At 39.8% G+C, this 13,956-nt stretch overlaps 1 protein-coding gene across 4 annotated transcripts in view; it reads left to right on the top strand.

Annotated features, from left to right (window-relative positions):
* Positions 1-13,956, top strand: part of cadps2 (Ca++-dependent secretion activator 2) — a gene marked incomplete at its 3' end in the record, with an annotated part of 180,354 nt that overhangs the window by 148,737 nt on the left and 17,661 nt on the right. For 3 of the 4 annotated variants that reach the window (XM_083666058.1, XM_083666059.1, XM_083666060.1), the window contains exons 18-20: positions 6,003-6,159; positions 8,541-8,682; positions 13,252-13,407. In XM_083666058.1, the coding sequence (XP_083522184.1) occupies positions 6,003-6,159; positions 8,541-8,682; positions 13,252-13,407 (455 nt within the window). Of the gene's footprint in view, positions 1-6,002; positions 6,160-8,540; positions 8,683-9,460; positions 9,581-9,993; positions 10,024-13,251; positions 13,408-13,956 lie in introns of all 4 variants that reach the window. The other variant, XM_083666061.1, reaches the window with a different exon arrangement.

Genomic DNA, 13,956 nt, shown 5'->3' with positions numbered 1-13,956 from the left:
CCAGTATCGGTCGGACTCTGTTGCCAGAGAGATAGAAAAGGCATGTCAATGGTTTGACGATCATCAACCTCACTTCCTTTATCAGGGAGGCCTTGATTTCATCAGAGCCTGCTGAGGCATATTTAAGATTTCAATGAAAAGAGAGCAGGATAACAACATTGATAAAAATAATGATAATTTTATATTTATATAATATAATGTTTCCTCATCTTTCAGAGAAGTGTTTTTTCTTTGCAGCTCAGAGTAGATGGTTACATTTTATTTTTGTATATATTTCCTAGAATTCAGAGATGTTGGGCTTCACAGCTATTTTTCTGTACAGTCTGCTTTTCGTTTTGGAGGACTTCAGTAGACCAGGAGTGAACCATGGTTTGCTAAGATTCCAAGAATTTTAGTGAGCTGAAATACTGGGAAGCAATCCTGAGCTCAAAACATTATTGAGGGAGTTTGTAAAGATGTTGTCAAGGTGGGGGGGGTTGTAAGCTGGAGCTTTTTGAATTTCTCAACACCTTAAACAGTTTTTTCCTGCAGTCTAGACCCCACTCTACACCACACTCCCTACCACACAACAAACAATAAACACATTGACTGGATGCCTCTTAGACTGCCCCAAAAGATAAATATTTTATTGTCTATAACTATATTATTAACAGTTCAGTACAACAACACACAAAAAATGAAATATTGCACATAACTTAACATTTATTGCACTTGAACATTGCATGTGACCTGCACCCGCTTGAAACAACACTCTTCACATGAAACAAGTGCTTGACCAGCTACTCGGTTGCGTGACTGGCTACACAGTACAAACTTCTCTCGCTAAACCCAAAGTTACAAACAAATCATTCCCGAAACAAAACTCTGTAATGTCAGGACGTACTACGAAAAATCATCAGAATACATAACCAACTTTTCACACAAAAGCTGAGATTGCTTATGTTGGCTTCCACCCTGTCCATACTCACTGAGAAAGTCGGTAGCCAATGAGCCACACGCATTCAAGTTGCAGGTAATATGCCGACACACAGAAACGTTGAAAACGAAAAAGTTAATTCAGGCATAAGGGCACACAGTCTGCCAATGCATCTTAAGCAATGGTTCAGCATGGTTATTTAGTGATTATCAAAGGGGAAAAATTGCGCCTTTTAACAACATTAATCAAACCTTTATACTGATCATAAACAAGACCCTGATGCCTTGAATAGATTTCATGGGCATATACACATGAAGGAGTTTGTTTACAACCACATTCAGTCAATGTGTTTATTGTTTGTTGTGTGGTAGGGAGTGCATCATTTTGCCAGGAACTCACTTTAGACCAATAAGGCTAGAGACTGTTACTATTGTGCATAAATCAAAGAAAAATGCTGATATTTACGCAAAGCAACTGAGGTGTGATGTCCTTCATATTTGTAATATATTGTAAGTTGTGTTTCTACGGGGGAACAAAGTGATCGTAAACTGAATAGAGATTAGCATTGCCTGGCCTTTGCAGGCAGATGAGTGGCTGACGTATCGCGCCGTGTCGCCACACACTTTCTCCTTCTCTACTTCCATTTCTCAGTCTGTCTCATTCTCCTCTGGCTCATTCTTGCTTTCAATTACATACCTTTCATTCCACTTTCTCCTTCTGTTTTTCAGAATTTATACTGCTAGCTCTCTCTCTTTGTGAAGAGTCAATTCCAGCAGTTATGTGAGGAAGCCTATTGGTGTGAATGTGGAAATGGAGGGGGGTAGGGGATTGGTAAAAATAAAAACGTGTGGCGCAGAGGCACTCTTTAGTGGTGTTTATTGTCATGCCGCACTGAAAAGACACATCTGAAAAGGCTGATGACAATGGACCTCAAGGCCAGGTGTACTGTAGCTGTGGGGTATAGATCTTCTCCGACCATCAGGCAAGCACACACTAACGTAGACACATACACTCATAAAGACTTTATTAGGAACACCTGTACACCTTCTCATGGTTGTGGAATGTTTTCTTGGCACACATTGGGCCTGTTAATACCAATCTATCATTGCTTGAATGCCACAGCCTATTTGAGTATTGTTGCTGACCATGTGCATCCTTTCATGGCCACAATTTACCCATCTTCTAATGGCTACTTCCAGCATGATAATGCACCATGGCACAAAGCAAAAGTTGTCTCAAACTGGTTTCATGAACATGACAATGAGTTCAGTGTTCTTCAGTGGCCTTCACAGTCACCGGATCTGAATCCAATAGAACACCTTTGGGATGTGGTAGAATGGGAGATTCACAGCTTGAAAGTGCACCTGAAAAATTTACAGGAATTGCGTGATGCAATCATGTCATCATGGACCAGAATCACAAAGGAATGTTTCCAACATCTTGTGGAATCAATGCCACGAAGAATTGAGGCTGTTTTGAGAGCAAAGGGAGGCCCTACCCAGTATTAGTATAGTGTTCCTAATAAAGTGTTCGGTGAGTGTACATGCACACACACGCGCACACACACCCACACACACACAAATAAACGATGACTTTCTTCAATCAGTGTGTCACATTCCTTGTTGTTCTTGTTGCACTTTTCTCCAACCCGTCATGGTGACTAACTGTTATCGAGTGGTAGAAGGCATCTCTCTTAGGAAAATGGAAGACAAAGTGTAAACTAGGCTGTCTTTATGCTCTGGTTCATTTGGACAGGTGTTGTCAACAATGTGGGATAAGCTCACAATGAATATTTACTCCTCTTAACAAAAAACAATGGAGTCATGATAAATAAATGCAATCCTTGATTAAAAGACAAGAACATGACATTGTATAAGTCTTTTCTGTCATAATGGAACAGTGTAGAAAGAGTCACAGACCAATACTTCTTGCATTGCATTGACACATTAGCAATTTTCTAGTCAGGATCTTAAACCCACAACCTGTAATTGGTACAGTAAAGCCGGTTTTGGTTAGGTGAATTAATGATGTATTTCCATTTATTCTTGAAGAATATTATAGAGGGCTCATGAGCTTACTACAACGTTCTTACCCCATCATAACCGAAAATATAAGGATGTTTCACTCCAATATTTATAAACAATAGGATCATAAAATAACGATATAGCTTCAAAACATGTATTAAAAAATCACATTTTAATGTCACAGACTGTCAGTCCATATCGTTGAATTTGGAAGCGTTAACCCCAACCCCATTCCTCAACTTTATGTGGCAGGGCTTATGTTTTATTGTTTGGAATTACAGATTGTGGCTTTAAATACCAATGATGCCTATGCTGTAGGTAGACTGGCACTTTCTCTAAGCTCCCTCAAACAGTCTTATAATTGAACACGCTGTATAATGGATATGTGAATAGGAGAGGATGAGTGAATGGCGAATTACATTTAAACAATAAGCTGGATAATTACCTGTACTGTACAGTGAGAGCAGTCTGTTCTCTGAAGGTGGTTGACTTTGTCTGCTTGCTAAAAATAAACATCTATCAAGAACAGCTTGAAACTGTTCTCAGGAAAGTTATCGTGTAAAGGCAAGCTTAAATGTCTACCGTCATCCACTGGAATTCTGAAACTATTTGCTGTTGACACAGAACCTCAGACATTAACAATCCAATGTTTGAGAATGTGAGTTGCTTGACCTTTGTTTCAACCTTAGTTTGATATAATTATCAGATTACATGGATACCCTATTATAGCAGGAGTAAATAAGAGTAAATAATGGATTAGAATCAGATTGACAACTGACTTAAAGGGCAAGTGACTGACTTAAAGTATCTGCACTCAAAACCAAAGTTTTATAAACTCATATTCTGACAAATAATAATTAAAACATGTTGTTGACTCATCCCTCTCTTGTATTTGTTGCTATAGCATACATGTGAGAAAAAAACCCATAAGAAACAAATGTTTTGGAAATACATTGCGGTTTCCTGAAGTGACGCTGATGTCACCTCAGTGTTAATTCAATGAAATTTCTCTGATTTGTTCAAAATGTGTCCAGATCTGCTAGGTAAGGTAGCTTGCTACCCAGCAGGATACATTCAAAAGGAGGTTTGCTTGCTAGGTACTCTAAATGAGCTAGCTAGCTAACCTCAACAAATTTAGCTATCAAACAAGGCCACGCCCCCAGATTCCTGGCATTAGTGCCTTTTCCTCCCACGCTCCGCGCCTTTGGAACTTTCTTCCTGATAATCTGAGGGCTGTTCAGACTGTTGGGGCTATTAAAGCAGGCCTTAAGAAGCATCTTTACCGGCTGGCCTACACTTCCTCCTAGACTTTGATTGTTGCTTTTATGATATGGTCATATACAGTGCCCTCCATCAGTATTGGAAAGAGGAAGCATTTTGTCTTCTTTTAGCTCTATACAGTTTGGATTTGAAATCAAACAATTACTACAGTATTTTTACATTTACATTTATGGCATTTAGCAGACGCCTTTATCCAAAGCGACGTACAACAAATACATTTGTTTAAGTAAGTGAATCATGTATCCAACAGTCATCATAAGACAAAATAATCAATGCTCACACCAGGGGCCATTGGCAGTCGTAATGCCAGTAGGCTATTTTTTTTTAAATATATATTTTATTAGCAGGAGAGATCATTTGTGCAAGCATAGGAGAGCTATCAATGTCTAGTATTGATTCTAGCCTTTGCATTTGCCTTTGGAGTCTGCTATTGGTGTCTGCCAACATGAGGACCAAAGAGATGTCAATGAAAGTCAAGGCCATTATGAGGCTGAAATATCAGAAATATAGCCGAGACCTTCAAATAACAGTTTGTAACATTATTAAAATAGAAGACAGAGACTTCCCTGCAAGATGCAAACCACTAGTTATCTATCAAAATGTATGGTCAGGTTACAGTTTGCTAAAAAGTACCTAAAAAGCCTGCAGAGATCTGGAGAACTTGTGGATAGATAAGATGAATTTTATCATTTACCAGAGTGATTGCAAGAGGAAAGTTTGGAGAAAAAAAGATCTGCCCAAGATTTACAGCACACCACCTCATCTGTGAAACATGGTGGTGGGGGTACTATGGTTTGGGCATGTGTAGTTGCCACAAGAACTGGCTAACTTGTCTAAATTGATGCTGACAGCAACAGCAGAATGTACAAGCACAAATGCCTCCAAATTAAATGGTGAAACCAGTTTGAAAAAAAACAACAACATTGAATTAACGCTGAGAATCTCTACATTGACCCCATAGTAATTGTTTGATTTCAAATCTAAACTGTTGGAGTATAGAGCTAAAAGAAGACAAAAGTTTCCTCTGACACTGTATATTTGTTTTTCTTTTGTTTCTTTTTTCTTTCTTCTTTTTTTTCTTAAAAAAAATGTTTTCTATTTTGTTTATTTTATGCACTTGAGATTATTCTTGTATAAAAAAAAAACTTTATAAATGTAATTTATTATTATTATTATTATTATTATTATTATTATTATTATTATTATTATTATGTTGTCCCGTGGTAATGATGCTGCTTGCCTCCCTACCTCAGTGTTTGAGTTCATAGTGTAGTCAAGGTCTTCTCTTTATGCTGCACAACACCCATTTGGCTATTTCGCTGTTAGTTACATTCATTTGACTGCTTTTGATTTGCACACGGCATGTTCTTTTCCTTTTCATGACTGTCTTTATTCACTCCATCTGTGCTATCTTTTTGGTCACTTTGTTCCTCATTCTCCTCTAATTGTGTCGTTTTATGCATTGTTTTGACCTGTTCTTCAATACATCCTCTTAAAGGGATGGTTCACACATTATTAGAAAATGAGTTCTGAATAAGATATATGATTATCACCCACAGAGTTCCTAAATGGTTTGTAAAAGGACATTTAGTGAGCATAGTCTACTTCCATTACAGGGAGCTCGAGCTTGGTTAGAGGCATCCCTTTAAGTAAACCCAACATTATAGCAGTTTGTATTTTTTGTATTTTCTCTTTCCCTTTTTGGCCTTTTTCTTTCTTAACACTTTTCTTTTTTTCTCTCTGTATATTCCTTCTTCCCCTTTCTTTATCTCCATTTTAAGGCTTTCTCATGGTGGCCAGACATGATGGCAGAGCATGCAGAGACCTTCCTGACCCTCTACACCGTAGACATGGATGGAGCTTTGCAAGTCCAGCCTGTTGATTCATGGGATAGCTTCCCCCTATTCCAGCTGCTCAACAACTTCCTTCGATCTGACCGTAAGTGCTCCGCTCTCCCTCCACTGTACCCACTGCCCTTCTCTTCCATCTCTGACCTCCCACCAAATCATTTTAAAAGTGTAGCCTAGTGTTCAGTTACCATGTTTCCTTCCCTGTTGCACTGTCCTGCTCCCTATTTCTTTTGTTCCTTCCCTCGTCTTCCCCTTGACCCTCTGTTTTACGCCGAGTCCCTATTTTTTACGCCTCAACCCACAGGCCACTGCACCTCCCAGCTCTGAGCTGTCTGCAAAAACACGTTCCATCGTTCTCGGCGCATGTTCTCGCCACTAAGAGCACTAATTAACACCAGCAATGCCACAGAAAACAAGCCTCGTTAAGAAAAGAGGTTAATGGAGCTTATTCCCTCCCTCGTTGGTAACATGGTAATTAACATGAGCGTTGATGAGGTAAACAGCACTGGAGAAGAGAAAAACTGGATGTCGAACATGATTGTAAAGGAGTTTACCTGTCATGGGATGGTCGCGGCCTAGCCGTCACAACAGCTGTCAGCTGTGGACTCTACCTGTCACTCGTAATGCAAGGAGTCGTTTCACAGAGACAAGAGAGCATTAGCACTGTTTAAGACACCTGTCTCACCAAGTTCTTTTCATTTTGAGGTCTTTGCTCAATGAACAGAAAATGGAAGCAGGAATACATGTTTTTTTTCCAATTTTTATTTCAATTTGTACTTTTAATCCTTTCTCAGTCTCTCTTTTGCTTTCTATACAACCATGTTTCTTCTGTTTTATTCACTCTAACCTTTCAACTGTGCAGCTTTGTTCCTCTGGCAGCAGAGAGTTTGCTACATCGTCTTTCACTCACACAGAAGACAGATAGACGAGTGCAGCATTCAAAATTAAATTGTCTCATTACGTGACATACATTTTTATTTCTTTTTTACTTTTTTCCTCCTAATTTGTTGTAATTACCATTCTCCATTAATTATTCCAACTGTCACAACAGTTTTTGATTTGAAGAGGAAGGTAATGAGAGAACTGGTTGAGAAAAAATGTGTACGCAGAGAAATTATAATTTTGACTATTTGTGCAAATTAGGTTTCCGGTTTTGATAATGATGCCCTAAGAATTCGTTATTATACGTTATGCCCCAATCAAATGTATTGGATGAAAAAATATCAGATGTTTAGGATTTGATCCACATTGTTGATTGGCACTGTAGCTGTCTCAGTCTCTTCAGTCAGACTCTCCATTTGACGGTGAACTGTAACGCAAGTGGGGCTGGGAGGTGGCATGGATTCTATTGACTAATAGAACTGAGTTGAGGGGGTGCTTTATATGTTCAGAACAGGCAATTGAATGCACACTGATGACCTACAAAATGATGGCATTGAAAACATATTCAACTCCATGTTTTAATTTTGCGAGATGTGTCCAAGTCAGGTGGTAAACTAGAGAGGGGCATCGCGAGCGGCTCAGGCAAAGGGGGTGGAGACTTGCTGACTACTTCATGTCCCCATTGTTTATTTTCTACTCCCCCAGAATCTCAATCCAGAGATAAGATTTTGGATCCATGATTAGCTACCTAATACTCTGATAAAACAGACATTTGCAAGTATTCAAGTCTGTAAAAAAGATTTACAAAAAAAGGTGAATATAGGTTTTAGTTTAATTTAGTTTATTCACACATAAAGAAATTACAATACAGTGAAAGAATAACATTCATAAAAAAGTGCCGCTTATATTTTTGTTGTTTTGTTTGTTTTCTAATATGAACATATTTCATTTAAATCACACCAGATTTTCTTAGCCAGGTGAAGTAAAAATGATTTAAATGCTCACTTTAGTGTCTGTATGCATTTGCGTGATGGGAAATGGTTGCGATAGAAGCCGTCAGCTCTCTTGAGGGTAAAAAGGATAGTGTTAATCATCGTGGAACTGAGTGAGAGGAATTAAGACTAATGAAGCCCTTAGAGACCAGCAGTATGTGTTCTGTCTTTCTCTCTTGCTCTATCTCTCCCTCTCTGACTCTGTTTTTTTCTTTTAGAATTCTCTCCTTCTGACTGACTCACTGCCTGTCTCTAGTCCTTCTTTCTCCCTCTCTCTACTTGTTCCTACAGTGCCTAAATTGAAGAACCCTCTACAATGTCCCTCCTACTTGAATTGATAAGGACTGCAAACACAAACACAGAAGCTAGCTATTCAAGCCATCAACCTTCAGCAAAGCCTTTTCATTCAAACTCGCCTGGTCTCACTTTCTTCTTGTTCTTGTCCCTTCAACTCACCTGTGCAACGGCACATCTCACAGTATGAGTGTCCTTCCAACTCAAATTGACAAAGAATACAATCACAAAGACCCCAGTATTTACGTTATCTTGAATGTATCTTTAGTCTTCCTTTCTTTTTTTCTGGATCCTTCCCCAGCTCACCTGTGCAACGGCACTTTCCACAAGCACCTGCAAGACCTGTACATCCCTCTGGTGGTGCGCTACATCGACCTCATGGAGTCCTCCATCGCCCAGTCCATCCACCGAGGCTTTGAGCAGGAGACCTGGCAGTCCGTCAAGTAAGGCCCTCTTCATCTTACTTACACATATTACCAACACCCCCCAACCCCAGTGGGCTCGCCAACCCCCCCCCACCCCCTTGTAGGCACGCCCTTTATGGTCACAGAGTTGGCTTGCTTTTGGTCACTTGGTCTGGAAAGATGGGGTGAATTGATGGAATAGAGTTACATTTTATTATTAATATTATTTATTATTTCCAATTTTTATTTTTTATTATTATTTGATTACCTTTTAGGGGAGGCTTCTCGACAAGCCCTCCCAGGTTTCGTAACCTCCTCTGCACAATCGCCTTCATTTTGTCTTTCATTTGTTATTTTTTTTGCAAATCAATAATAAAAATAACAATAATTACACAGATGATAAAAAAAATAGGATACACAGTTTAATGTGCACTGTGTTACTAGAGGAATCCCAGGGTCGAAAAAAAGGTTAGCAAACCATTGTAACATGACAGTTACATTTTGTTGTCATATTTGCCTTAGTATTTAGGTGTTCATTTACATGAAGTTCCTGTGCTCCAGCAGGATCAGTCAAAAACAGGAAATGTGGAATCGCATTTCTTTGGTCAGAGATTCAGAAAGATGTTGCCATGCATTTGAGGTATGGTAAATAGATGCGTGTGTAAATAGATTCCAGTGTGCCTGGAATGTAAGACACTGTGTCTTGCTGTCAGGAAATTTAGACGACGAATACAACAGCCTTAGTCTTTCTCTTTTGTCTTTGCTGGGTCTTTTCTTGTCATTGTTGTTTGGTTTGCCGTTTCATTCCCTCTGACAGGACAATAACCAACAACTTACCTAGCGTGCCTCTGCCCAAAGTCCCCAGCCTGCCCCTCACGCTCCCACAGATGCCCAGCTTCTCTGCGCCCGCCTGGATGGGCCCACTGTGTGACAGCACGTGTGTATGGGCGGCACAAGGTCTTGTGGGTAGCTGTAGCATGAACTGCTCTGTGGTTGGTCAGGGGCATGCATAAAATCCCTCATTAGATTTTTTTTACCCAGTTGTCATGATATTATTGTTGTGTTCTGTAGCATACTGCTTCCCAATATGGCTGTTATTGTGACACAGCATGTCGCGATTGTGAAGTGTGAGTGTGAGTGTGTGTGTGTGTGTGTGGTTGTGTTGTGTTGTGTTTATGGCATATCATATCAAGGATTGTCTTTAATTGTATAGAAATGCATGGCATAGGAGAGGTACCTCGTGTTTTTTTCTGGTATCACTGCTTGTCCAGTCTCAGCTCAATCGAATATTGAGTTATCGAGTGCATCAAGCCTAATGAAGACTGAATAAGAAATGTCATTGTTTTTCAGCTTGCAAGGAATTCATTTACCTGATATTTTGTGAGTAGGCTGAGCCTTTTTACAGATATATGTGAATATGTTTTTGAAAACATGGGTGTTAGTCTTTATTACTGTTCTTGTATTGTTTTCAACATTGTTGAGTGACTCCTTTCTCCTCAAACCTACAATTTATTCAAGCATAACTGAACAAACAAGATAACCCACCACCCAGATTAGAAATGTCATTAAAAGATACATTGTAGAAGGGTACAGACACTTTTTTGTGATTTCTCTTGGTTTTGAGATTTTGAGTTTTTAGATGTTGTGCATAAAAAATGGTGGCGATCCAAGCTTTTTCTGCAATCCTATATTTCCTTTTGTTAGACTCAAGCCATAGGGAAAGAGTCCCACAAAATGCATATAACATTGCGGAAAAGGTTTGGATCGCAAACGGAGTGTCTGTACCCTGCTCCAAAATAGAGATTTGTATCCATTAAGATGACCCACCATGCCCACCACCTACAGTATATTCATATTTTATGTTAATTATGTAATTTCTATATGAAACCTCTATGATTTTAAACTAAAAATGCAAGAGCTCTAAATAGTCCTTGAGAGAATAGTCTAATCTCACACCAATAAGCAGTTCATGTCTATGCAATTGTTTCTTTGATCACTGCGATGTAAGATAAAATAATGATGCTAGTAAAAACAGCCTAGTATCATGACTGAATGATACTGAGTGAACAGATGAAATTTAACAACATGTGGCTTTCTGAGGGCAGAAACAGTAGTGGTCGTGGGGACCACCCTGAGGGGGTCTGTCTCTGGGGGGAGGCTGAGGTGTGATGTTTTGAAAAGGCTTCCCACCCCCTACATGCCTCCCCCCCACCCCCATCTCCCCTTGCCTTGCCTTGCTCGCTTAAAAAAAAATCTGGCACTTCGTTAGCGAGCACAGACGGGCGCGGAGGATCGTCTCATTCCCCTGGGAGATGCCTCGCCTGGAGAAGAGAGCTCCTTATTAGACATGAGGGGGGCCGCCGCCTCACTGCCTTTAATTGCACTGTGGACTTCGCCCAAACGATTTATTCCCGTGCCACTTGTGAAGTGAGAAAGTGAGGGAATGAGTGCGCTTTTTATACCCCCCCCCCCACCACCACCCTCTCTCTCTCTCCGGTCGCTGTACACTTGGATGCTGGTGGCAGCATCGGTTGCCATGTGTGGCAGGGTAACCTGGGGTAGACACCGGGAAGAAGGTGGCAATGGAGTCCCATCTGTCAGTGTGCTCAGAATCTCCTCTGCCACTGTGAGTCTGATAGTGGGGTCATGTTCAGCAGCTTTGGAGCCGGTTCTGTGGAGTCTGTGGAATAACTATTGAATATGCTCAATAACCATTCACTATCCAAAGAACATGACCACTCTAAACCCCCTGATTCAAAATGTAGTGTTACTTTTAAAGGTCAAGTAAGTCATTCTCATCAATAAATGGAATTACATATACATGTATACATGTATTACATATACATGCATACACTGACCTAAATATAACATAGTCCACAAGGAACAATGTTGAAGAACCCTGAAGAACCCTTTATGGTTCCAGGTAGCAGGTTTATTGATTCTTCAAAATGAAGACATAGTGAGGACGGGAGGCTACAGGGGAATTAAAGGGATGGTTCACTGTTTTAAAAAATCATGCCTCTTTTGAGTGTCTAAAAGGACATTTTGTGATTTTGTGCTCTACAGAGCTGGATACTTTCTGGCCTGCTTGCTGCCATTACAGTAAGCCAAGTGTGGCCAGTGGCAGCTGTAATTAAATAAAAAAGTACCAAAAATGTACATGTAAACACCATCTGGATTTTTCTACAACAGTGCCAACACCAGGAAAAGTGTAACAAAAGTGAATCATCCCTTTAAAGCCACAATCCGTAATTCGAAAAACAACTAAACATCAGCCCACAACATAAAGCTTAGGCAAGGGGTTGGAGAAATGTTACCACTCTCAAATTCATAGACAGAACTTTGGATGCAAGGGCTGAGAGTATTTGACATAAACATGGGAGTTAAACATATTTTGAAGCTATACAGTGTTTACGTTCCTATTGTTTTCCATTGGAGTAAAAAAGCCTTATATTTTGGGTTACGATGAGGTAAGACTATTGTATTAAGCTCATGAAGCATCTATCTGTCATATTCTTTAGGAGTCAATGAGTGTACATGCATATCATAAATGTATATATCCAAAAACCTGGAATAATTACATATTGTGGCTTTAAAGGCACGTGCAATTTTTCTCAACTTTCGACAATGTTCTTTGGATCGTTAACGAGTGAAAGATAGAGATCTACAGTATATCCCTCTTTTGAACTTGGTACAGTACATGGAACACTGGGCTTCCACATTCAGACCAACACATTTAGAGGAAAATCTATTATCAATGAATGGATGTATTTCAAAACATCTTTATCCCCACAAACTACATTCATATTGTACATATTTTGGTCAATTTGATGATGGAAAAGTAACAATGTCCCTTTAAAGGGACGCTAAAGGGAAAAAGCTAAAGGGAAAAGCTAAAAGCTAAAAGCTAAAGCTAAAGGGAAGCTAAAATAAAACAGAACATTTGATATCAATTCATATGAATGCATATGTATACAAATTCAAGTGTTACCAATCCTATGATAACAGCCGTTATGCCATTCTAATTACATGTCATGATGGTTTTCTATCTGGGGGCTGTTGGTGAAGTGTTACCAAAAACATCAGTCTCTCTCAAACTCAAGGAAAAGGCAGACGGTTATGAGGAGGAGTAATTAAAGCTGAGAAAATAAATTACAGTTTGTGTCTGTGAATAAACACTGCAGCTCTTTTAATTGTGCGTGTGTGGCAGATGGGCCTTCTGCCATGCAAAGAAGGAAGAGCTGTGTGTGTGTGTGTGTGTGTGTCTGTCGGTGTGTATCGGTGTGTGGGTGTGTATATGTGTGTGTGTGTGTCTGTCCATGTGGGTGTGTGTCTTTGTGTGTGATTGCAAAGACACTTTCGCATAAGTTGTCAAGCCAGCAACAACAAAATGATGAATGCACAGCCTGAAACAATATAAATATGTCAACAAGCAGTGACATTCTGTAGAATGATAGTGATGAGTTAACCCAGGGTCAATAAATATACTTTTTATGATTTTGTCTAATGTACCTACACTTTTTGTTTGTCCACATCTGACAAGTAAAGAAAGTGTGCTGTATTTTATACTAACTGTTGATGTTTTGTATTGTAATTTTGTTTCTTTAGCAACGGCTCAGCCACCTCGGAGGACCTGTTCTGGAAATTGGACGCTCTCCAGATGTTCATTCTGGACCTGCACTGGCCTGAGCCCGAGTTCGCTCAACACCTGGAGCAGAGGCTCAAACTCATGGCCAGTGACATGATGGAGGCCTGCGTTAAAAGGTCAGAGAGACAAGAGGACAAAAGGTTCAAACCTGTCCCCCCTTCTCCTCTAAGCAGCCTGTACCGTAACTCTAATCATACTCATCTCTGATTATTCCTCTTTATTGCCCACTTTCCATCTTTTCTTTGTCTCTTTTTTCTCTTTCCACCACCTGTATCCTTTTCACACTTCACCCACTTCACATTTCCAGCTGTTTGCTCCTATCAAGAATCAGTTTGTCTTTTACACTGTTGTCTGTGGAAGAATGCAAGCATATTCCCTGTGTGGTGGCTTCCTGTAAAATGTGCAAACAAACTAGGTTCTGTTATCCACAAGTGGAAATATTAAGGGTGAGTATTCTGCTGAGCCTAGCAGCTCAGCAGCCTAGCAGCTACAGTCTCTATGCCCAGGATTGTAATTTTTTTGTTGGGAATATGACAGTCACATGGTCAGTGCAGATCCAATGCATGCATAAATAAGTGAAAACACGACTCGTAAACATACGCCATATTCCTAACCGAAGAAATGGGGTAAACAAGGTGCTCAGATAGTCGTTTATTTCATATTTT

The sequence above is a fragment of the Argentina silus genome (assembly GCF_951799395.1).
Source record: "Argentina silus genome assembly, chromosome: 3".
NCBI lineage: Eukaryota > Metazoa > Chordata > Actinopteri > Argentiniformes > Argentinidae > Argentina > Argentina silus.
Note: the sequence above shows the minus strand (reverse complement) of the source record. Positions and strands in the feature narration are given on the sequence as shown.